This window comes from Uranotaenia lowii, chromosome 1 (genome assembly GCF_029784155.1).
Source record: "Uranotaenia lowii strain MFRU-FL chromosome 1, ASM2978415v1, whole genome shotgun sequence".
In the NCBI taxonomy this organism is placed as follows: Eukaryota; Metazoa; Arthropoda; class Insecta; order Diptera; family Culicidae; genus Uranotaenia; species Uranotaenia lowii.
The window spans coordinates 96,908,540-96,934,082 of record NC_073691.1 but is presented as its reverse complement, the minus strand read 5'-3'; the positions used below and the strand labels follow the sequence as shown (position 1 = coordinate 96,934,082).

Here is a 25,543-nt window from a genome sequence, read left to right as displayed (position 1 = left end):
CATTGTGCTTGTGTGGATAAAATCTACAAAACAGTACTGAATTTCTAAACTAAATTTTACGTCCAGAAAATTTGGATAAGTTCGATAAGTTTAAAATGGTGGACTACAAATTTTTTCCAATATTAAGGATTGTATTCGAAAAACATGCAACACTTAGTTTTGTGAATAACTTCTGTTATCAGGTATTAAAAAAGGGATATGCTTAATAGCGGCACGTTATCCAAACATACGGAAAATTGTGCAGATTTTTGTTTTGTGCTGTAAAGTTGTTTCCGAAATTGCGAAATTGTTGCGAAAGTTGTTTTCGAATCTTTCTTAATGAGCTTCTGTATTGGACGCTGTCTAAAAAAAAACCACTTGACAGATTGTCACCAAATTTTTTCCACGAATACATTACATTACTAGGTAACTTCGCTGAAAAATGTTGTAAATTTTCATCCATGCATACACAAGTTATTTACAAAACAAAGTGTTGCATTTTTTTAATACACTGCTTATCACTGGTTTAGCAAATTCCTTCAAATGTCGTCTCTCAAACTCTGTGCATTCTCTAACTTTTGTTTGCCCTTATCAATGATCTTTTTGATTTGAAATCTATATTTCTTGTAAGCGAGATATAAAACTGCGCAGAATAAAGAGCAGGTCACGGCGAGATTTTTTTTAAATGAGATCTGTTTGAATAAGCTATGATTTTTTTATTCGGAAGAGTTTTTTATTGTTGCGATTATAGTCGTTTTAACATGTTCATGTCATTCGCGACTAATATCAACGATGCAGTTGGCGGACAGCCATTGAAAAAAATAATCCGGTACAACTGTGATCGATGTTTACTCTTGGGCTCGAACTCACGTACATCGGCTCAGGAAGCAACTGACTTGCCAACTGAGCTATATCACAAGCCTTAGGAAAATAAACTAAAATAAAAACGACCTTTAAGAAAATCGTTAAAAATGAATTTTATGATTGAAACCCATTTTTAGGTTTTTAGAACCGGGAATTTTTATCAAATCATGCGAAAAAAAGGCGGGAAATCAAAAATTGAAATTGAGTGTCCTCTGGGGGTATTTAATAAAAATAATTATTAAATCTTTTTCGAAGTCATGTTTCTGTATGCGTCCTACATTAAATTACATTCCTTTTCTTCATTTCACAGATCAGCAAACCGTTCGCCCTCCCGCCCAGCTAAGTTTGGAGTTTCGTGTGTTCCTGGTCAGCGCCAACACCGGCCAACACTCGCAGGAATCACGCACGATACGATTCTGGTTTCGCGATTGGTTGCAGAATGGAGACTCCCAAGCCCACGTGGCCCAAGATTTCTTCCGCGAGCTAGTCAGCCCAAAAGAGTTCCCCAGAGGTACAAGTTTGACTGACTGACTGAATTGTAGGCCTACATAAAACATTAACGCTTCATTTCAATTCTATTGCAGATTATGTCGGGTTCATTAAAAAGATTATGAAACAACTCCAGAAAGGGTACAATGGCATACAAGCCGTCGAAGTAGAACTGCGAATATTGGAGCAAACTTCAGCACCACCGTCCAGACCACGTAAGATATTACCAATCTTGATTTTGCTATTCCATATCGAAAATATTTTAATTTTTACTGCTAACTATTGTCGAACCCAAGCTCGTCCCGGCCACGTTTTAGTTTGCTACGGACAATGTGATAAAAGTGATAGGGGACTTCACAGCGATGAAGTCGATAAAGGTGGTGGTGTTGGTGGTGGTAGCATTCATCCTTCTCCCATTCATTCACAAACAGAGGAACCGACTGGTGAGATTTTGATGAAAAATCTTTGGATTGAAATGTATAACAACAGCCTAACCAACCGTGCGGCGTGACGTGAAAGACCTCCCATTCCCATTAACAACGAAAAACTTCTTGAACGCTAACCAAAACTAAAAAAAAAAACAGATAACCATCATTCCAGCCAGTGTTTGTTAGTGTTTCGTGAATCAATCGGAATTTTTGATCCAGTAACCTAAACCAGTAAGAAAAAAAACCAACCACATTTCGTGAATTTTGCCTATTGGTATCTATGTATCCCTATCTATCTCGTGATTCCGTCGCTTTGCTTGGGCATTCGTTCTCGTTGACTTGCAAATGTAACGAATTTCGAGAACACGAGGTCAAGAGCAAACTACTCCATAAATTCTTCGACAAACAACCAACCGAGGCAGGAAAAAAACGAACAGCGTCGAAATAAATTTTTTGTTGAATCGAATGAAAATAAATGTCTTTGTTACCTGTTTCAATGTTTCTATTTCTATTTTCTATTTTTTTTACATTCTCAATGTTACTCACGCATACTTTTATGGTGATGAGCAGTGAAATGTAATATTTGTTTTTCTTCAATTTGATTTGGTTCTGTTGATCCGTTTGTTCATCCGAAATAACATTAACAGTTTTTGATCCTGCATATTTGATTTTATCTACCCAATATAAGCTTCTTAAGCCAGAATGGCGAAGATGTTCTTCTTATGCAGTAATTTCTCTTGACCTAGAACGGTTTTCAAATCAATCACGAAAAAACTGTTTGACTTGCCATTGGCCATAGGTTGACGTGAGCCATATTATGTATCTGAGAACTGTGTTGAGATAAAAATTTCAAATGTATTATAGAAGTTTTAAGATTGTTTCAATCAATTTAAATTTTATTATAACGCAGTACAGATGTACATGCAACTTATCTAAGAAAAATACTTGAAGTTACCAAGTTCAATTTTTGAAACTAATTGATCGTGAACAGCTCTATTTTTTTATTTTTTTTTTTTGTTTCTGAAATTGTTTAGTAATAAATCAATGACTTGAGAAAATACATAATTATAAGATTGATTGAGCTTTGAATGATAGGTATTTGATCAGTTTTGATTCGGTGGACCGTAATTCCTCATCATTTTGGTAAATCGAAAAAAAGCATATTTAAAAGCCAGAAAAAATTCTATTTTAAAAATTTTCACAAAAGAAGCGTTAGAAACGAAAAATACCATACCACTTGTTATTTTCATTTTTTTTATAGATCAAACAAATATGGTGGCCCAAAATAGCACTCTTTTTCGTATTTAGCGATAGTAACGTATATGGGAGAGGCTATAAGAATGGATCTTCCGATCTGAAGGCAAATAATTTCCTTCGTGAAAGGGGTCGTTAACTAATTAGATTAGCAGGATTTTGGAAATTTATGCCTACCTCTCTTCCTACCTGGTAAGACAAAGTAAGAGACAAAGCACAATTTTCACAGAACGAATGATGAAATATCATAAACGGACAGGGACGGTCCAAAAGATTAGGAGCACAGGTTTCAAGTGGCCACATCATTTACCAAAGTGATTTCCAAGCCATAACACCCTTATCCCCAAACAATCAACGTGAGATTTTAGGAAGGATGGCGTACAGCCGGTCTCCGCAAAACAAACCTCACATGTGCTGCACTTCCTTTCCCCCTATCGACTACACGGACTTGGCCGGCGTCGTTATTGGTTCATATTGAAAAGTGAGATTCTCAAAACTGTAAAGTGAGATTGTGATGCTTGTACCCAGCACCTTTCATTTGGTTCATTGTGCAATGTTGATTACCAACCATTATGCCATTGGCCAGGAGGGGCCGCAGGTGGACCGTAGTTGATAGCAAGCTCAAATCGATCAATGATAATTGATGAAGTAACTAACCTAGATGAACAACAAAACATTTGTAAAATCTTTTTATTTTCTTTTTTTCATTCAACTTAACAGATTAAAGGGAAGGAAGAATGCCAAAAAGTGACAAGTTCCCGAAAAAAACAATACAGAACCTTTTTTTCTAGACCTTTTTGATATTTTACACTTTTTCTCAAAAGTGCACAAATTTTTTCAATGAACCTTGTATTTTCAAAATTTATACCGGAAGATTAGAAAGTTAGACGGTCAATTGAAGTCATACGTTTCTTAAACGCCTGCTGGAAAACTGATCACTGCGATGGATAATTTGATTAAAAGTTTTGGCAGCACTTTGTAGAGGAATGTTTCTTCTACCAGTGCTGAAAATTTCATTAGGATTCGTTTTGTTTCAAAAAAGTTACACGTGATGGAAGCCGCGAGATGAAAATAAATTTTGAACACCCACGTCAAAAACCCGACGTGGTCGGGTTCAAAAATCGCGAAATCGTTAAAAATGGTCAAATCAACCGTGTGTAGCGTTCTCAAACGTTTCCGTGAGATGCGTACTATAGATCGGCAGATTCATACCAAGCGTTATAGTGGACCTAAGAATCAGAAACTGCATTTGAAGGTGTTGAGAACAATCAAGGAAAACACAGGGTATTCGGACTATGGCATTGCCAAGAAATTCAACGCCGACCGGTGCACCGTCAGCAGAATTCGTCTACGCGAAGGAATACGATCCTATCGGACCAGTAAGCAACCAAACCGGACATTGAAGCAGAATTTAGTAGCCAAAGGACGTGCCCGCAAGTTATACAAGAAGATTCCAACGAAGTTCGACGGATGCATCCTCATGGATGACGAAACGTACGTGAAGATGGATTTTGGGCAGCTTTCTGGCCAAAAATTATGTAAAACCACTGCAGTGGTGCACTGCACTGGTCATGGTGATGTCCCCGGCAACTTCAAATTCGTTTTTGCTGATAAGTGTGCAAGAAAGTGTTTGATCTGGCAAGGTATTTGCAGCTGTGGACGAAAAATTCCGGTTTTTGTGAAAAACAAGACCACGGACTCCGAAATTTACAAGGAGGAATGCCTGAAAAACTTTTTTTTTCGTACATTAGATCTCACAAAGGACTAGTTAAGTTTTCGCCAGATTTGGCAAGCTGCCACTACAGCTAGGAGGTTCTACAGTGGTATTGGGCCAACGGGTGGATTTTGTCGAAAAGGACATCAACCCACGCAACTGCCCTCAATTCCGCCCTATCGAAAAATTTTGGGCAATTGTCAAGCAGAAGATGAAGAAGAATGGTAGGACGACTCGGGAAGCAACAGAGATGAAGAGATTGTGGAACAAAATGGCCGCTGAGGTCAGCGAATAAGGTGTTCAAACTATAATGAGTGATACTCAACCAAAAGTTCGAAAATTCATCAAAACAACATCGGAATAATTTTATTATTATTTTTCCTTTAAAGTGCAATAAAAACCCTACATTTCAAGTACAAAATATTTTTAATTCGTTTACATAGCTCCGAGATAGACCCGTTTTAATGCGTCCAGATTTGTAGTGATCCATGCTTATGAGCAGACTTCGGCCTCCAACATACTCCGAACAGCGAAGTCCATAGGGTTCAGGGGTGAAATTATTAATCCTATTCGATTCGAGATCAGTTCCTGATATGTATTTTGGTTGATCTTTACTCCTTCAGGGACAAAAACCAGCGGAGTCCGGCCATCACGGGTGATTCCGGCCCAAACCATCACCGATGCTGGTTTCTGTCGCCGGGTACCGTCAGCAAGTCGGCATGGTTTCGTGATCTGTCTGGCAACCAAACTCTGTCGTTCTGCTTATTCACGAACTGCAGTACGATTAAGATTTTCTCTAGGAACAAGGCAACCACAGCGCTACGTTTCTGTTCGAGATCCATTTTTTCCGGATAACACCTGATTACAAAAGTAACACTTACATCCAATGATAGCTAAGACTAAACCAATGTTCCGAAAATCAATCATTTTCGGTTAGCCATGCTTTACTTCATTCACAGCCAAAAAATCGAAGCAGTCAATTTTTCCTTCTTCAACCAAATCATATTAACAATCATGCATGACAACGACGCTCCTGTATTTGAAACATTCCCCCAAAACATGATGTGGTAAAGAAGGACGCAGACTATCAGCAATGAACGTCTCGATGGCGATTGCCTTCCTTGATGGTTTTCAACCTTCTATTATCACAACTGATATGTATCAGTTCTGAGCGATGCGTAAAGGTTATAATATGATTTTTAGCGAAAAGCTTTATGTAGAAGAACAAAATTATTACTTAGTAACCGCAATGAACTGTCCAGCATGTGCTACGGCTTTTTTTCAACATTTGGTTCTGGTATTTCTTCAGATTTTCCTTCTGAGACATTCATGATCGTCTATCAATAATGAACATTATGAACAATGATGCGAGGTTAGGCGTTAGTGAATGATTGTGGTAGGTAACAACGTTCAAAATTTATCATCAAGTATGTCGATCACCTTTGAAAAGCCACGTGACGAATAGCAACGGTAGCCCCCGATGGGGCACGGTATATTTTTATGTATCTAGTTGTGTTGATGTTCGACTAATATTAAACGGATACGTTCACCACGTGCGTATCACAGCACTCGGAGGTGTAAGTATAGAGCATTTCCTGAGACAGATTGTGGTAGGGTAGCTTTTTGTTTTTGTTTTGAAAAATGTAAACACCAACTAGTCGCCATTTTGATCTTTGATGATAAGCACTGTTCAATGCTTTCTTTTAAAAACTTCTTTAATTAAAAGCATCAAAAAACCTTCATGTCTCAACTAGCTATGAATTTACAAATCATTAAATAAAGAATTTATATGCTCCTCACCAAGGTGTGCTTGCAAAACCACTACAATTGCATTGCCAATATCATATCGTTACTATCTGGTCATTGAACATACGTAATGTTGTTGTTATGTTTACCCTACCACGATATGCCGAGAAAATGTAAACATGAGGAATCAGCTGTTCGTCTGACAAGTGGGAAAATGCCTTATTATAGCTTGAAACGAATCCTGATCAGAGTATTTGAATTATAGGGTACCGTAATCATGTGTGAACGTACCCCCACGCCGGGCATGATGACGTAGTTGTTATGAGATTCTTCATACATTCCATAGGAGTAAAAAATAAATCTACGTTTTTCGTCATTTGCATACAAAAGTTCAGTAATTAGTGTTAAAGAACCAAAGTTAGTGTTAAAACAATTGATTACAGTATGAAATGTATTGAATAAAGAGCTTGGAATCATTCCAAAACTCGAATACGAAAATAGTTACGATAAAAGATGATTTATCGATTTCATATTTTACTGTTAACGAACTCAAAATTTGCGTTTTAAATGATTCATTAGAACTATTAAATGTGTCCTCATGCGATATTTTCAATTTTTAAGCTAAGAATTTGCTCAGAAATTATTCCGAGTAATAACAATTTCCCCGAATAATTAGACGTTTCCGCGGTAAATTAGCATTTTATGCAGAACCGCAAACCAAACCGTATTTTTTAAAGAAGCTCATAAATCAGAGAAGTTGAATTTATGAATTTGAGGACAGTGGCATACAAGTTACTGGCATAAATAATAATTTTTATGGAAAAACTGAAGAATTCGGTACAATGCTTGCTACTTTTCGTAACAACTACGTCATCATTCTGGAAATCTGCCAACCAATATGGCGGATGAGGTAACCTGTTATTTCGAAGAACTTTGAATCCTGATTGCTTTTCTTGAGCGATTTTCGGAACATTGGACTAAACAAAGCGACGAGGGGTCGTTCAATACTGTTTCGTGTGCAACGGAATAATTACTGTTGAAGTAATGTAGCAGTTTAATTCCGTACTTTTACAGTTTAATGATTTTTTTTTTCATTGTTTTTTTCTAAATGTGAGCAAATAATAAAGAAACTACATATTGAAGGCAATAAATGTATAACGACAGCAGAACAAATATTTCAAGTACATATTGTAGAGTACGGTAGTGTATATGGTTTAATTTAATATTCATATATTAAAAAATCTACGTTGAAAGATTGGTTAAAAATTTAGGAGAATTTATATCAGTGTCAAGCAGACCGTTAGGAAAATGCAATCCGCTAGCAGTTCGGTACACACGCTAACTTTTGGCTACCCCTTAAAGGCGTAAAATTGACCCGTTATTGAGAACCTCCAGGATCTGTCAAATAACGGGTCATTTTATCGGATGATTATTACCCCTTATTTTGAAAAGCTCGATTCCCTTCAAAAGGGGTGGTTTTAGGTGTTGTTACATTTAAAGCGTTGTTATTCGTCTGGTAAATTGATTCTGAGAGAGGTTATGGTACGTGTTTTATTTGAAATTTAAATAGTATTCCCGCAGAATTTACTTCATTAATTTTATTTTTCAGGAGAGTAATGTTCCGGATGAGCCAAACAAAAACAAGAGGAATTAAAATGCCAAATCGGATTCAAGATGTGAAAAAGTATCCAAGCGGGGAAACGGAGGATTGCATTTATTTGTGTTGTGAAAAAATAGTTCAACAAAAAATCATCCTTAAAATTATTGACATTTGAATAAACGACATGACACAAATACATTTTGTTTTAATTTATTCCAGGAAACAAATTCTCCATTGGCAGAACCTAAAATTTCCAATTGAAATAAGGGGTAATTTTCATCCGCTACGAGCGTTTCAAATAAGGGGTAGTTTTCATCCGCTAGAAGCGTTATCAAGCTGAGTACCCCTTAAAGGGTACAGCGTGTTTATCCCTAAAAAGGAGTTCTCCCAGTCTTATTGAATAACGGGTCAAAAGTATTCGTTAAGGGGTAGCCAAAAGTTAGCGTGCATGCTGGTACCGTTAGTGAACAGAGTAAAGGAGAGAAAGAGATAGAGAGAAGTTTCCGAGAAAGAATGTTTCAATACGCATCACAGCAAGCGGGGAAAAATAAAGTCAGATTTAAAACGTGTGTCATAAAGAAAAAACGGGTTTTTCTCACGCGGAAGAAATTTATTGAGAAATTTCGGGTTTTTAGTGGAAGGTGTTCAAAGAAATGGAGGATCACCACATTGGCGCAGCCGGTAGCGGCGAATCTACCAAGTAAGTGTTTTTCTTTGTTTACGATGGACGGAAGGACAGAATTATTTTATTACGTAGCCAGGTCGGGCAATCCCGGGTTAATTTTTTTTTAAACCGATTCAATTTAGTTTGTAATTTTCTGTTCCTTAATATACGAACCGTTCAAGTATGAATTCATATTCATTACGAGGGTCTAAAAGAAAACCCCCGAAAGTGTTTTAACCAGATCGCTTACGGCTAACTGATGAGAGCAACCCACGTGTTGGCTGAAAATTTTCAACCTTAGCATGTGTTACCATAGCGACGGGTAGCGGTGGTTAACGATACGACTGCCTTGATTTTTGGTTTCGCGTCTATTACATGCTGGGGTATTTTTTTTTTCTCTTCATCAGCTGATTGCGTGACTGCAATATTCAAAACGATCTCATCCTATTCCGGTCGTTCTGAATATTACCAATTTGAAATTCATGAATAAAGAAAATAGAAAGAACTTAAAACTTGGTTTGTTTTATTTCTGTCAATTGAAATCAATTAGTGCGGAAAGCGTGAATGTAGTTGTAGTGAAATGGTGCATCAGTTGGTCGGTTGTTGAGTTCAACTACATACGTTGTGATCTGAAAGATAGTGAATTGTGTTTTATGAAGAATTCAAGGAAGTTGCAAAAAAAAATGAAATTGTGGATATTGTGAAGATTGAAACCAGGTTGTGAGGATTGGTGAAGATTGAAACAGAGGTTGTTTGTTCAATGACGAGCCTGATTGTTTTACATTACTTTGATATTGGTGCTGTTTTTTCCCCTATCTGCAGTTAAACGTTGAATGCTGATTAAGAAGAGTTAGAAAAACAAATAGAGTGCAGTGGTGGATAATTTATTTAAAAGTTTAATTTTTATGATATATCAAATGAAAAATAATTATCAAATTGTTAAATATTTGATACGAATAAAAAGTTGATAAATGAGAACTGCGAAAAAACATAGTTATTTGTAAGTACATTCAAAACGCTTGTGTACTGTGCTAAATAGACTAGAAATGGAAGAGCTGACTAAGCCTGAGTCACCAAACACTTATGAAGTAAAAAATAATATTTATTAATGTATATTGAATTTGTCATAAATAATATCAGTTAAAAATACTTCGAGTGTTTTTATTCATTTAATGATTTGTGAAACCGAATTATACTAAAATATAAGAAAATGAACTAGGCTTAGAACGGCCAAATGCAGATGAACTAAAAAAAACAATAATAATCAACAATAATAAAAGTAAATAAATATTTGAGTAGTTTCAAGTAAAAAATGAATAAAAAGAGTATTGCAATTTCTCTTCATACCTCGAGTGGTTTTTATTCATTTGAATTTGATATAACCTATGAAAATGGTCTCGAGTGACAATAATAAAAAATGGATAAAAGAGTATTGTAATTTCTCTTCATACCTCGAGTGGTTTTATTCATTTAAAATTTGTACAGAGCTAGACTAAATATGAATTATGAACTGGGCTTAGAACGGCCAAATGCAGATGCGGTAAAAATAATAATAGTAAATAAATATTTGAGTTGTCTCGAGTGACAACAATAAAAAAAATGAATAAAAAGAGTATTGTAATTTCTCTTCATACCTCGAGTGGTTTTTATTCATTTGAATTTGGTGTAACCTATGGATATTGTAATTGTCTAGAGTGACAAGAGTAAAAAAATGAATAAAAGAGTATTGTTATTTCTCTTCACACCTCGAGTGGTTTTATTCATTTAAAATTTGTAGAACAAAACTATACTAAAATATGAACTAGGCTTAGAACGGCTAAATGCAGATGAAGTAAAAATAATCATTGTAAAACTATTTGAGTTGTCTCGAGTGACAACAATAAAAAATGAATAAAAGAGTATTGTTTTCCTCTTCATACCTCGAGTGGTTTTATTCATTTAAAATTTGTAGAACAAAACTATACTGAAATATGAACTAGGCTTAGAACGGCCAAATGCAGATGAAGTAAAAATGATAATAGTCAATCAATATCCCGATAGGAAATACACCCTACTATTCATCATACTTAGTCGGCTCGCGAAGGGTGCGTCGGCCGATTTTTGTTCATACTAATCGGCCTATTGTTGCAACGTCGCTTATGGGAGTTTTTGCTGGGCATCAGCCGATTAATAAGCCGATTTCGTAGGCCTATCAAATAGGGTGATGAGTAGCACGATTGTGTAGGAACCGACTAAATCGCCTGATTAGTAGGGCGATAAAGTTGATGAGATATTCCTACCCAATCGTACTAAATAGCCGAATTGATTGACAGCAAAAATTGATTTCTCTTCGTACCATCCAACTCAATCCGACTAAATAGCAGAATTGATTGGCCTCAAACATCGATTGTTTTTCCTACCACCCTACCCAATCGTACTAAATAGCTGGATTGATTGATCGCAAACATGGATTTTTCTTCGTACCACCCAACTCAATCCGACTAAATAGCAGAATTGATTGGCCTTAGAAATCGATTGTTTTTCCTACCACCCTACCCAATCGTACTAAATAGCCGGATTGGTTGGCCACAAAAATTGAGTTTTATATCTACCACCCTACCAAATCTTACTAAATAGTCGGATTGATTGACCGCAAAAATCGATATTTTTGCCTACCACCTAACTCAATCGCACTAAATAGCCGAATTGGTTGACCTCAAAAATCGATTGTTTTTCTACCACCCTACCCAATCTTACTAAATAGTCAGATTGATAGACCGTAAAATAGAACCACCCGACCAAAAAGGTTATTAGTCACATGATCTAGAAAAATAAATCTGCGAAGCCATATTTAATAGCAGTATTCATTACTGTACCAAGTTTAGCAAACTTCAGGACTGAAGCGAGTCCTGTGGAGATTTTTCTTATGAGAATGCCGGAATCTTTGAACCAGTGGAAAGCTTCCTGCACATGCTGCCCATCACCGATAAATCCACCGGCTCCACCATTTTGCATCGATTTGATGCCGTCGAGAAAGCGCTGCCCCTTAGAAGGGTTTGGTACTATAGGAAGGGGTGACGGAGACCCTCCAGGATGCTCGGAACAGTTTGAAAGATTATTCACCGAGTCCAGAGTATCGTCTCGGTCGTCATCGTCTATCAAATCGTTGAAGGCATTTTGCATTTGCTGGACAAGCTCCGTTTCCTGGTGTTTCTGATCCTCCAGGGCTTCCTTTTCTGCCGCCCGTTGGAGTGCGCTGGTGTTGGCCACCTGATTTCAAAATAAAAATCTGTTATGTTTATGATATAAAACAAAACTCTTTAGCTTACCTGAATGCTGGTACCATCATTTAATAGCGCCACTCCCGGATTATTTAATCCGTTCATTTTGCCGGTAGTGGCAGCAGGTCTTCTCGCTGAACGTTAATAGTCAACAAACCTGAAACTTACGAAGCCATATTTAATAGCAGTATTCATTACTATACCAAGTTTATCAAACTTCAGGATCGGAGCGAGTCCTGTGGAGATTTACCTTATGAGAATGCCGAAATCTTAACCTAGCCAATTTGGAAACGTCCTGTCCTGCAAAGAAGCTTGCCATCCAAGCGATGCCTCTATTGGAGTCAGGAACACCTTTTATTACGGCTTCAGGTATGTCCGGCAAACGTCCGGGAACTTGGTCAGGTTGAACGTCGTCATGACGGAACCGATAGAAACGCGCTCGCCACTCCAACGAACCGCTGATGAGCACCGACGAGGCCTTCCGTGCTGTTGTGGGCCAAGCTTTCCCATCGATGAACTTTATCACACAACAAATCTCAAAAACTAATTCAGTTTTGACCATTTCATACTAAATAGGCTTAAAGTTTGCCAACTAAATAGAGTCCTTCGAAAACCTACTTAATTGACCGATCCCTCCCGATAACGTCGATCAACTTATTATGCTACCAAATCATACGTAATTGAGTGAGCCTACTTATCAGCAGATTTAGTATGGCACCTATTTCATATTGAAGCGTAGCCCGATTAATCGGCAAACTAAATAGGGTCATTGATTTAGTATGGTGATTCGTAGCTAGACTAAATCGGCACCCTACTAAATATGTGAACGGCGAAATTTTTCATCTGTCAAATTTCCTATCGGGATTTGAGTTATCTCAAGTGACAAAAAAAATGAATAAAAAGAGTATTGTAATTTCTCTTCATACCTCGAGTGGTTTTTATTCATTTGAATTTGGTGTAACCTATGGATATTGTAATTGTCTAGAGTGACAAGAGTAAAAAAATGAATAAAAGAGTATTGTTATTTCTCTTCATACCTCGAGTGGTTTTATTCATTTAAAATTTGTAGAACAAAACTATACTAAAATATGAACTAGGCTTAGAACGGCTAAATGCAGATGAAGTAAAAATAATCATTGTAAAACTATTTGAGTTGTCTCGAGTGACAACAATAAAAAATATAAATATAAATATAAATAATGAAACAGAAAACACCATGAAAATATGCGCTGGTTAAATCAATGGTTCTCTACCATCGATTTAACCAGCGCATATTTTCATGTTGTTCTACATGAAGATTCACGTCATTTAACTAATTTTTTTGCTGGGAATGCAACCTATCGCTTTGTGAGACTACCGTTTGGTTTGTGCAATGCACCCGATATCTTTCAGGAGATTCTACAAACCATAGTTTTAGATGGGTGTGATGGAACGCGAAACTACTTAGATGACATACTAGTGTACGGTCGAACAAAAGAAGATCACGATACGAAATTGGATAAAGTACTACAATGCCTTCAGAATCATAATGTAAAGATAAGTTCATCAAAAAGTGTGTTTTCCAAACAGTCGGTTAAATTTTTGGGATTTTCTATATCGAACGATGGGTTACGAATAGAGGACGAAAAGATGAACGCAGTCAAAACTTTCAGACGACCAGAATCACAGCAGGAAGTTAAGAGTTTCCTAGGACTTGTCAATTTCACTGAGAGATTTATTATTAATCGGGCTGATAAAACGGAAAAAAATGAGGAATCTTGCAAAATCCAACTATTTTTACTGGACACAGGATGAGGAGAAGGAGTTCCAAGAATTAAAAACAAGAGCATTGAAAGACATTATTCGATTGGGATATTTTAAGGATACTGATAGTACTGAGCTTTTTGTAGACGCATCACCAATTGGTTTAGGCGCTGTACTAGTTCAATATGATAGAAATAGTATTCCGAGAATAATATCATGTGCTTCTAAAGCACTCACTGATGTAGAAAAAAAATATCCACAGACACACAAAGAATCTTTAGCAGTTGTTTGGGGAATCGAGAGATTTTCGTTTTATTTAACCGGCAAACGTTTCATAGTCAGAACAGACTCGGAAGCAAATGAATTTATTTTTGGGAATACTCATGGAATTGGTAAAAGAGCTGTTTCAAGAGCGGAAGCATGGTCTCTCAGGCTCCAAGTTTTTGATTTCGAAATCAAACGAGTTCCCGGTCATTTAAACATAGCAGATGCTCTATCCAGGTTGATTGACAAATCCCAAATAGACGAACCCTTTGATGATGAAAGCGAGAAACATCTATTGTATGCGATTGATTCCGGTGCAATAAACATTTCATGGTCCGATATTGAGTTAGCATCAGAAAAAGATGCAATTCTATGTGACGTTAGAGAGGCAATTTTACTTAATAAATGGAGTAAGAGTTTAGTTCGATACCAAGCACACATGAAATAACTTAGAGTTCTAGGAGCAACAATATTCCGAGAGGATAAAATAGTATTGCCAAACGAACTTCAAATGACAGCTTTGGAGGCAGCTCACCAGGGACATATTGGTATTGCTGCTATGAAAAGAATTTTGAGAGAATATTTTTGGTGGCCAAACATGACTAAGGATGTAGAGAGCTATGTAAAAAATTGTTCTGCTTGTTTGGTAATATCTCGTAAAAACCCCCCTTTGCCGTTATCAACAAGAATACTTCCCGAAGGACCTTGGGAAAAATTGCAAGTGGATTTTCTATCTGTACCTGGTTGTGGAAGTGGAGAAATAATAGTGCTCGTAGATATTTATTCAAGATATCTTGCTGCTGTAGAAATGAAAAAAACGGACGCTACAAGTGTGAATCGCATGCTCTCTGAAATCTTCTACACTTGGGGTCTACCATTAGTTTTGCAGAGTGACAATGGCCCTCCGTTCCAAAGTAAAGAATTTGTTGATTTTTGGAAACATAAGGGAGTTGATGTGAGAAAATCTATACCGTTAAGTCCACAATCCAATGGTGCAATTGAGCGACAGAACCAAGGAATTCTAAAAGCTTTGGCAGCAGCAAAGGTTCAGCAAATAAACTGGAAGATAGCATTGCAGGAATACATTCATGTCCACAATACACGGAAACCAAACTCAAGGCTTGGACTTACGCCGTTTGAGTTGTTGGTAGGATGGAAGTATCGCGGGATATTTCCATGCCTGTGGGACACAAAGGAAAGTTCAACTGATCGTCAAGAAATAAGAGATCGCGATACAGTTTCAAAGTTTCAGAGCAAACAATATGCGGATTTCCACAGGGGTGCGAAAGAATCAGATATCGTTGAAGGTGATGTGGTTTTAATGGCAATTCCTAAAAGAAATAAAATTGATCCGAGTTTTTCAAATGAGAAATATAAACTCTTGAAGAGAGATGGAGCAAAGGTTATTATAAGAAGTGACAGAGGGGTGCAGTATACGAGAAATGTACAGGACGTCAAACTGGCACCAAGAATTTTCGAATCTAAGGATGAAGTTGCATCAGATGGTAGTACAGTTTAAAAAAAATTTAAATGACAAAATATTTTGGATGGAATGACAATAATTAATATTTTCATTTGCAGGCACGATTTCAACAGAAGAGGAAAGTGAAATGAGAGAACTAGAAGACATAAATAAGCAAAATGTCGGAGAAAATGAAATTGAAGAAGAAATTGGAAATAACTCTAAAACAAAAAGAGTGATTCGTAAACCAGAGAGGTTCAATGAGATGTTTTTGTATTATATTTATGAATAAAGTATAGAGGAGGAGAGTATTGTAGAGTACGGTAGTGTATATGGTTTAATTTAATATTCATATATTAAAAATCTACGTTGAAAGATTGGTTAAAAATTTAGGAGAATTTATATCAGTGTCAAGCAGACCGTTAGGAAAATGCAATCCGCTAGCAGTTCGGTACATGCTGGTACCGTTAGTGAACAGAGTAAAGGAGAGAAAGAGATAGAGAGAAGTTTCCGAGAAAGAATGTTTCAATACGCAGCACAGCAAGCGGGGAAAAATAAAGTCAGATTTAAAACGTGTGTCATAAAGAAAAAACGGGTTTTTCTCACGCGGAAGAAATTTATTGAGAAATTTCGGGTTTTTAGTGGAAGGTGTTCAAAGAAATGGAGGATCACCACACATATTTCATTGTTATAACTATGTTCACCCCTCTATGTGACTTTTTCCATTTTGTAATTTCATTAAAATTCAAAACAAAATAAAGAATTTAGAAGCTCTGAATTTGAAGCAAATATAAAATTTATTACGATTTGCTCGTGTTAATTTAGGCATATGAGGGAAATTAGTGACAATTTTAAAAAAGAGTTTTCCTTAAATTTCATTAATAGCAAATTCAAAATCATTGAGCTACTTATCAACAAAAGTTATTTGGTATAATTTAGTCCAGGGAATCGCAAGTTACTGCTGCTTGAGTTTGATGGACCGGCTTTTTTTAATATTGAGCCTTTTAAGTGATAAATTAACTTTTGACGTAGAATTACATCTTACGGCAACACTATAGGGGGGCAAATTTAAATTCGCGAACGGATCTCGCGTCATGAAAAACTTCTCTTTCACGGACATCTTTTGCGAACAACATTTTGGGTCGGTTATGTGTTGGTACACCAATACTAATAACGCGCTAATACAAATTGGTGCGCAAAACACCCGAGCGAAAAAAAACCCGATCGTCGACGCAAACTGCACTAGATGCGAAGTTATAAAAGAGCAAGGATTGCCCCGACTCGGTTTCATTTGGTTATTGGTCTTTCTCCCGGTCGGTCGGTTGTTGCGACCAAAAATGTGTGCAATGCTATTGAGAGAAGGCCGCTTGCTAGGATTGTGCTGTTTGAAGTTCTTCATCAGGACGACGAGGACAACTATGCTCGGCTGAGTAAACCATTTTCAATGAAACCCGGAGCATTCATTATGCTTCACCACCATCATGTTGAACTGGTGCAGCAGTGGCCTGGCATAGGGTTGCCAGAACATAAACATAACCTTGAAACATTCGGTTCCTTTGAGAAAATCAAACTCAAAGGAACCGAAAAGGCCAAAAGCCCACCAAACCACATCAGCAGCATCGTCCAGATTCAGCAATTTTCCACATCTGCGGGGTCAGCCAACTAAAGCTTAGTTCTTTTAGAAATGGGACAGTTACGAATGCGTGTATCTCAAAAACCTTTCGTTTGATCTAAAAACTTTCTATGAAGGAAATGAAGGTAATTTTATGATAATTCATGAAAAAATTTGAAAAAAATTATTAAACGTTTTTTTGTAAGAATAAATTCTACTTTATTCTTGGTACCTCCCATCGGCTAGCGCACACTTTTTTCAGTCATGATATCGATCAGTTTTTCAAACTAATACTTCGCCTAATCTGTATTTTAGGTGGCTACACCCTCTTCCTTCAATTTCCGCTACTTTTCGGACCAATACTTCTCTTTTTAAAGAAACTGAGAGCAATTAAGTGGATACAGATGTTTCGAAACTAACAAATTTGATTATTTTTGAGCCACTTTTTGAGCGTTTTTAATGGAATTTCTGCTGGCAAAATCTGGCAATATCGAAGTAAAACCATCATGAGATTAAACTTAAAGTATAATCGGTTAGTATAGATCGTAGTTTGCGAAGGTTCCATAAAAGATTACTCTTTTTAGGCTTTTAAAAACAGCGAAAACCATAGTTTTCGTTTTGAATATTGTTATTTCTTTCCACAGGAGCAGAATTTTGGCAAATCATAATATTTCATAAAAAATAACCAGCAAATACATACTTTAATATACTCAGGACCTTGCAACGAGCAGACATGGTATAGGACTCAACCGCTGGAATTTGTTTAAAATAGGGTATTTCATAAGTTTTGTCGTTCATCAGAAATCATCTTTCCCATGGCCTCGGAACCGGCTATACAGCTTAAGAGCTCTGGAACTAGCAAAATTTAGTGTTTGAGGTGTGGTTTGAATGACTCATTACCAGGCAACACTTTCAGCTTATCGGAGAAAAAAAAAATTTTGGAAATTTCAGCGATCTACCCTTAGTTTTTCGCTTTTAGAAAATTAAAAATGCTGGTATGAGACTTGATTCTCTGATGACCCTTAGCCAAAGTTGCCGATCATATGCTTCACTCCAATGCTTGATTTGAACTTTGTGGACATTTTTGACAGTATTTGCATACTTTTTACCACTGACATACAGTAATTCTTCGAGTAATCAACGGTTTTGTCAGCTATCAATTTGATTATGATGGATTTTGAATGAAACTGTGCAAAATTATTTTTTACTTTTTCTCTTGCATCGTAAATATCTCAAAAACGCGTAACTTTAAAATTTTGAAAAAAATAGGTCGGATAGTACTTTTTACAGGCAAAAAATTGCTGCCAAAATTTTGAATGTACGATTGCTAGTAAACGAGCTATTAGCAAAAGAAAGTGTCCCATTTCTAAAAGAACTAAGCTTTAAATGCTTCAGGCTACTTTACAAAGGCATGAATCACTTTAAAAAAAAAAAAAATATTTTCCATTTTAATTTTTTTTGTATGGCCACCTGTAATTTTTTGAATATTAAAAATTTTTACATTTGATTAAAATTATAAACCTTTCGTTACTTTTCAATAACGTTCTTCTATAGAGATGAAATTTGAAATAAAATTTTGATTGTGCATGGTAAAGATAATTCCACGGTTCAAATCTTAAATCAGAACTTTGATAAAAAATTGAAAAGTAAACCGCTGTCCCGATTTCTGAACAGAAAAATTTCACGAAATTATAATGTGTAGAAGTTTGAGTATGACACCATTCATTGACATATAATACTTATTCAAGCAAAAAATTCCATTAGAAAAACCTGAAAAAAATTCCGAGACAGATACCGAGTGCAGCAAGGGAAACCGGCGAAGTCGATTCCAGCGGAAACATCAGAAGAAAAAACAGCCGAGAGTCAACGACCAAAGTATGGTTCCGGAGTGCGAGCCAAAAGTCGAAACCCTGCAGGATGATCATCCTGAAGCTAAGCCAAGTGTGGCAGAGCCTGAAATTGCGCTCCCCTCGCAGCCAAGACCAGTAATTGGGCAGCAAAGGTCGAGGCACAGCGGGAGGGAGCGTGTTTTCCCAGGCAAGTATAAGGACTTTGTTTGTTTTAGTCCTGTTACTGGTCCTGGTCGTTTACAGTACGAGAAGGAAAACGAATCAATAAACTGCACCGACGCTACATTACGAATTACATTACGAAGTTTCCAAAACTATAAATTTTGTAAAAATTGGTTTTGAAATAAGATAGATATATTGGCTTTAGCCAGAAGTGTCAAATTGACACTCCAGGGACTGGGACAATTTCAGGGATGGATGAGGGTTAAAGAGTGGAACGATCAAAAAGTGCTAAAACAAAATACCGGAAGTTATTGCTTTACAGTGGCTTTACAGTACTGTTCGATCAGGCGGAGATGTGGGATGTTAGGCGGGTTCGTCGTTTGAAGCTAGTTGAACTTTTTCGATAACTGATCATGCGACAAAAGCGGAAACTCTTGGTGTGCGTGCAGAATTTTGTAACGCCGAAGGACGTGCGTCGAAAACGCACTTTTGATGCACTTTTTGGTCGTTTAAACCATTTAAACGCTGATAATCCGATCATATTTGGATGCCATCTCGATATTACAGGATCACATGCAAATAAAATATACAATACGAAAGAAAATGAAAGAAAGCTGCTGAACTCAGAAAAGTTAATTTTGAAAAAAACAAAACTAAAGTATGTGTAATAAGTCAGAATTTTTTTTTCAATTTGAAAGTGATTAAAAAAATTAATGCCAACAGTAAACCGCAAAAAAGGTCACTTAAATCCCATGCCATATGGATATGTAGTCTATCGACTACATTGACAATTATCAGTTAAAATCGAATATAGGATCTGTGGCATACGTGCAAAATTAGGAAAGACAGCCGACGATCAAATCGGCCTGCACTGGTTTAGATGTGTAATCTTGAAGCTAGATTTTAATTTTGTTCGTACTGATGAACTATTTGTATATCAATGCTTTTCGATGTTATTCAATCTAACATTTGTCATGTATAGATTTACAACTGTGTGTGGGCTTTGATATAACTATCTAGCTTAGTTGCAAAACAAAAACTCACTAAGACTAAATTATACTGACAAATTCGAATTTAGTAACAAAATTGATTTAAATAGGAATGTTCCTCAATATTGCTTTTCTGTTTTGTCTTTGCAGTATCATTTGAAGATTCGCAGTTTGAAGTTGTTCCATTGACACCGGAGAAGATCCTGGAGTTGATAGAGCAGGCGTATCCCAATCCGATAACTCCTGAAGACCTAGCGAAGTAAGACTCTAATACGATTGCCACCCAGGATCACCATATCTTAAATTATGTTTTCCTGTTTTCCAAACTTCAGGGATAATGGCTGGGACGAAGAAGAGGTTCTGCAGATCATGATGCTATTGAAGGAACGCGGTTTGATCAAATCCATGGAGTACAATTCGTTCACTCGCATCCACCATGACGACAAAGAGATCAAAATTGTGAAACAGATGCCGACGATCGCTTCCAACAAGCAGCCAACGATTGCAATCATCACAGCGCAGTACTGCGAAAAGCTAGCCGTAGATGCCATGCTCGAAAATAAGGAAACATTTGTCCGTTACACCACTGTTGGTAAGTTATTGTGGCTGGATAATATTGATTCAGGAAGTAGAAAGCATGAAAGAGGGTTGGTTATTGCATGAAGAAAGGGAGCGTCGATAACATGGAATAGTAGGATAAAAGTTCCAATGTGAATATATCTCCATTGCCTCTGGATTAGTTTGAAAAAAAACAGGTATCCAGGGTTTATTTTAACAGTAGATTTATTTAAATAACCAACTATTTACTAATAACCTCTAACTAACAGGGACTTCACCGAATACCCCAATCAACGGCCTTCAAAGAAACAGAAAAAGTAGACGACGTTTTGGTAAGAATAAACGAATATATGGCCGCTAGTCGCATAGAAAGTTCTTTAGCTTAGCAGTTTATGTTTGTTCTGTGGCACTCTACCCATACATCAAAGTCATTACAAGCTTGCTGCCAAATATCTAGCAATATGAAGCGTATTTCTTATTATTGATACTCTAAACAGCTTCAGATATCAATAAAATTCGCTACTGCGGAACCGTGTCGGTACGTTCATCTTCCTGTTTTTCTTTGTTTTTGCCTTAACCTGTTAATGGTTATGGATCGAAATTACAACCCGAAAACATTGAATTTTCAAAATCTCAGGTCACCTGTTCTGCTCCGCGTTTTTGCTCTGCTTTGTGGCAAATTAATTTTCTTCTGTCACTTCATGTCCTTCCCTTCCCTTTCAGATGGAATGTTCTAAACGCCATTAAAAGAAATCGAAGTTTTCGAAAAAAGTGGATAGAAATGGATGAACTTTCTATATAATGTTACTGAACTCTAACCCTAGATTGTGTTCTAGGATCTTGATTAGAGATGTTCCGAATATTCGGCGCCGAATATCACCAAAAAACCCTTAAGTCGAATATTCGGCTCACCGAATAGCAAAATTCATACAATAACAGATTTGTCAAATTATTCGAATGTTGTTGGATAATTTATAAAATATCCAAAAGTAATGTTGGAAAAGCTACCCATTAACCGAAAACTTATGGTTTCAGAATTCGAGATAAGCAAAATCTGGCCAAGATGCAAAGATATTGGTAAAAATGTTCCCGAATTTTGCACATTCAAATAAAAAAAAACCAAATTCCTCTTTGAAAAATTTAACTTTTTTTTTGTCCAAAAACGATTTTTTAGAATAAGGTAAATGAAAAATTAACATCAGTTTTTCTAAATCCTTAGATACAATTTAAACGCTGCTGATGTGATTCGATGACAATTTTCATTTAAAAATATTTCATTCGCTTTCCTATTGTATGTTTTGAAATAATGCCTAGATTTGATTCAGATTTGCCCTAAATTTTTTCCCGCATTTTTTGAAAAATTGCCAGGATTTGTCCTTGCGAATAGTATTATACGCTTACGGTTAAGTGTCACTTCTTTTGACCTTCTATTTTGAAGATATCCTGCTCAATTTCGACCTTCATCTAACTAGATATCAAAAAAAATATTTTAAATTGCTTGAAACCTGTTTTGAACTCTTGAAATTTAGGATAGACGAGAGATCCATCCTTGAAGAAGATCTTATGCATTACACATCTGGTCGAAAATAATCACCTCTAAAACATGAGAGGCATTTGAATGGAAGAAATAGAAGGAATTTGTAACAATTGATAAAAAAAAAATTCTTAAAAACTCGACATAATATTCGACTTTTTAGTAAGGACATCTTAAGGTTATGGAATCTATCCGTCAAGAAAGTTAGAAGAAATGAAAGATGGTGAAAATGAGCAGGTAGAGTTTTTTTATAAGACACAGAATTCGGTATCATGCTTAATCTTAGATAACTTTTCAGTTTAAAAAAAACTCCTTTTATACTCTGTTACCTGACCTAGAACAAACAAGGATCATTTTGTTCTCAATTTGTATTCCATAATTTCATGATTCAAATAGTTTCAAATGTTTTCAAAAGATCACTACTTATTAAGTACCTATTTAGATTTTTTTATATTACAGAATTTTTATTGTAAAAATTATTGAGGGTTCCACTGAACGATCTATTTGATTATAATCCAAATTTGACTCCGTTCTATACTTCCAACTTCTGTTTTTATTTTGCCGGTAGTCACTTTAACGAATTCGTTTCTCAAATTTTATTCTGAACTGCATACTGTACTCTTCTTTTTTTTTTAATTTGCACTGTGATTTTTTTATTTATAAAGTTAGTATCCGGAATCTGAAATAAGATCGTGAGATAATATGCTGAACCCTTAAAAAGGTTTTTCTTATCAAACTCAGATTTTTGTCATCCTCATTTTGTAGAATTGACCGAGTCTCAGTTCTAAAATTGGATTTGCGTATAAAATGTTAAAGCTGAACGCAAATAATAATGAATTTTGTGAAAACGCGGCCTAAAACGTAGAATTACGTGTAGTGGCTTTCAAGATCATGCATACTCGCTACCCATCACTATAGTTCAACCCATAACAATTTCATGCAGGTGTTGGAAAAACATACAATACTGATTTTTTACACAGGGTGAAGGTTTTGATAACAATTGGGCTTATGTACCTTTTCTATTGTGCTATTTCTATTATCTACAACTATTTTTCTGTTTGTCTAATCAAATAGGTGAATCGAATGTATACACGCTTGGCAATATAGGTGCCCATCGAATTGTCAGTACGAAACTACCATCGATCGGAAGTACCCGAGAGGCTATGACTGCTGCGGGCAATACGACAACCCGTCTACTGGGGACCTTCCAAAAGGTAGACTTCGTATTTATCGTCGGATTGGCCGGTGGCATACCCCACTACACCGACTATAAAAAGCACGTGCGCCTGGGTGATGTGGTAATTGCGTCCATTTCGGAACAAAACCGTACTTCGTTGGACGCCATCGGGCATCAGCAGCAAAGTGGCCTCAATAAGCCCTATTGTTATGTCTACAACAGCCAGGATGAACTCAAAACGTACTATCCCGTTGACGATTGTTTGCAAACCATCGGGAAAACGTTGCACTCGAATGACGACGGTAAAAAACCTTGGGAGGTATACATCAAGGAAGGTCTTCTCAATCTCAGCAGTAGAAGCGATAACAACTTTGATCGACCGGCACCGAACACTGATAAACTGTACATGAACATTGGAAACAAGGACGTCATCGAAGTGGCTCATCCAGTTTCGCAAGATGAAACAGATGGCGTACCACAGACGCGGCTTCACATTGGTCCCATCGGTTCCGGTTATGATCTCATTAAATCAGACAGTTCAAGAACACAGTTTTCCCAGCAGTATGGTTTGGTGGCTACCGATGTGGAAATGAACTCCGTCTTAGACAGCATTGTAGGCAATTGTCGTGACAGCTTTATCCTAGTGAAGGGTATTTCTGATTATAAGGATGGGACAACATCGAAAAAATGGCAAAACTATGCCTCTTTGGCGGCCGCTGCGGTCATGAAAACCATTATCTGCGCCATGGATGCACCGACAAATGTTTGAGTAAACATTATTCACAAAAAAGAAAGAAAAACACGATCACCGAAAGGCATGTCTTCTGATGTAATACATACATATTCTAGCTAACCCCGCAACAGATCTAGTTCTTGAAACAGCATAAAGTACCAAAATGTTTTTATCGCAGTTTTAATTCGAAGTTAAGTGTTTTTTACTATTTATTTTCTCTTATCAGAAATTTCAATATCATTAGTAAGAGATTGTGATTGGTCAAAGTATAAGTGCAGAAAAATATAGATAATATATTTATTCCACAATTTGTAGTCATATTCAAAGGTTGTTAATTCTAAAAGCATTCCGAATTGCTTAGTGAGGAAAAAACGAATTGAGTCCCTCGGAGCATTAGAAGAAAAAAAACGGTCGAATGTTACCCAAAATTGAATTTGATTTGAAATTCGTTTATTTGGAAAGTGCCGTGCAATGTTCGGAAAATCGCTCAAGAAAGGCAATCAGGATTCGTTTCAATCTAGAATACTTATACCACTGACTTATACCTTCGAGTGTTGATACGCACGTGGTTATAGTTTCCGTTGAATATTTGTCGAGCATCAACCATCTACATATATATATATATATAAAAATGAATTTCTGTCTGTCTGTCTGTTCCCTATAGACTCGAAAACTACTGGACCGATTTACGTGAATCCCCTCCCTATTCCTGGAAGGGAGGAGGGGTTCTCCCATACAAAAGTAATAAGTCTTCGTAACTCGAGAACTGAGCAAATCATACCAAACTTGGCTTGGGTGAGTACTTGGGAATACGAGGAATGTTTCTAAGAATATTTGGTACCCTCCCCACCTTTCAGTGAGGCCTTCAACCCCTTTTTTATTGCATAACTTGAAAACTAATTGAGCAAATGAAACCAAAGTTGGCTAGGAAGGGTATTTGGGTACGATAAATAGTTCTTTTTTTTATGATTATAATTTTAATGGCATGTGCGGCGGAATGAAAACTAGAGAGAATTTATTTTATTGAAATTTGAAAGAAAGGTGGATAGACAGGCATTAGTGCGCCAATAGGAGAAAGCTTGATAGGTGTTGAAATTTTAGGCTAGAGGGCATGTTGATGAAAAGCTCCCATGAATTGCAAAGCAAAGGCGGGAGCAATTCATGGGAGCTTTTCATCAAGGCCTGTTTTCGTTTATTGGCAGTGGCAACCCAGTTATCCTCAAGCAGGCAGTTGCATGCAATCGTTTTTGAAGCTGATAAATTAAAATGGTTTGATTAATGGTTGTTCTAAAAATTGCTAAATCTAAATTTAGCACCTAAAAAACTGAGTTACGTGACTCGCTACACGAAACTGATCATCTAAAGTTAAAATTTGAACGATTACAAATCTTTTCAACAATTGTTGGCTTTTTGCCGAACAGAAAAAAAACGATACAGTAAATTTCAGTCTGATCGGGTGAT

At 36.6% G+C, this 25,543-nt stretch overlaps 1 protein-coding gene across 5 annotated transcripts in view; it reads left to right on the top strand.

Annotated features, from left to right (window-relative positions):
* Positions 1–24,402, top strand: part of LOC129752512 (uncharacterized) — a 59,308-nt gene extending 34,906 nt beyond the window's left edge. For 2 of the 5 annotated variants that reach the window (XM_055748293.1, XM_055748287.1), the window contains exons 4-10: positions 1,154–1,354; positions 1,428–1,547; positions 1,629–1,775; positions 20,231–20,339; positions 20,413–20,672; positions 20,908–20,970; positions 23,247–24,402. In XM_055748293.1, coding sequence (XP_055604268.1) covers positions 1,154–1,354; positions 1,428–1,547; positions 1,629–1,775; positions 20,231–20,339; positions 20,413–20,672; positions 20,908–20,970; positions 23,247–24,118 — 1,772 coding nt within the window. In that variant the 3' untranslated portion in view covers positions 24,119–24,402. The remainder of the gene's footprint in view (positions 1–1,153; positions 1,355–1,427; positions 1,548–1,628; positions 1,776–20,230; positions 20,340–20,412; positions 20,673–20,907; positions 20,971–23,246) is intronic. The other 3 variants (XM_055748299.1, XM_055748305.1, XM_055748311.1) reach the window with 3 other exon arrangements.
* The last annotated feature ends 1,141 nt before the right edge of the window (positions 24,403–25,543 follow it).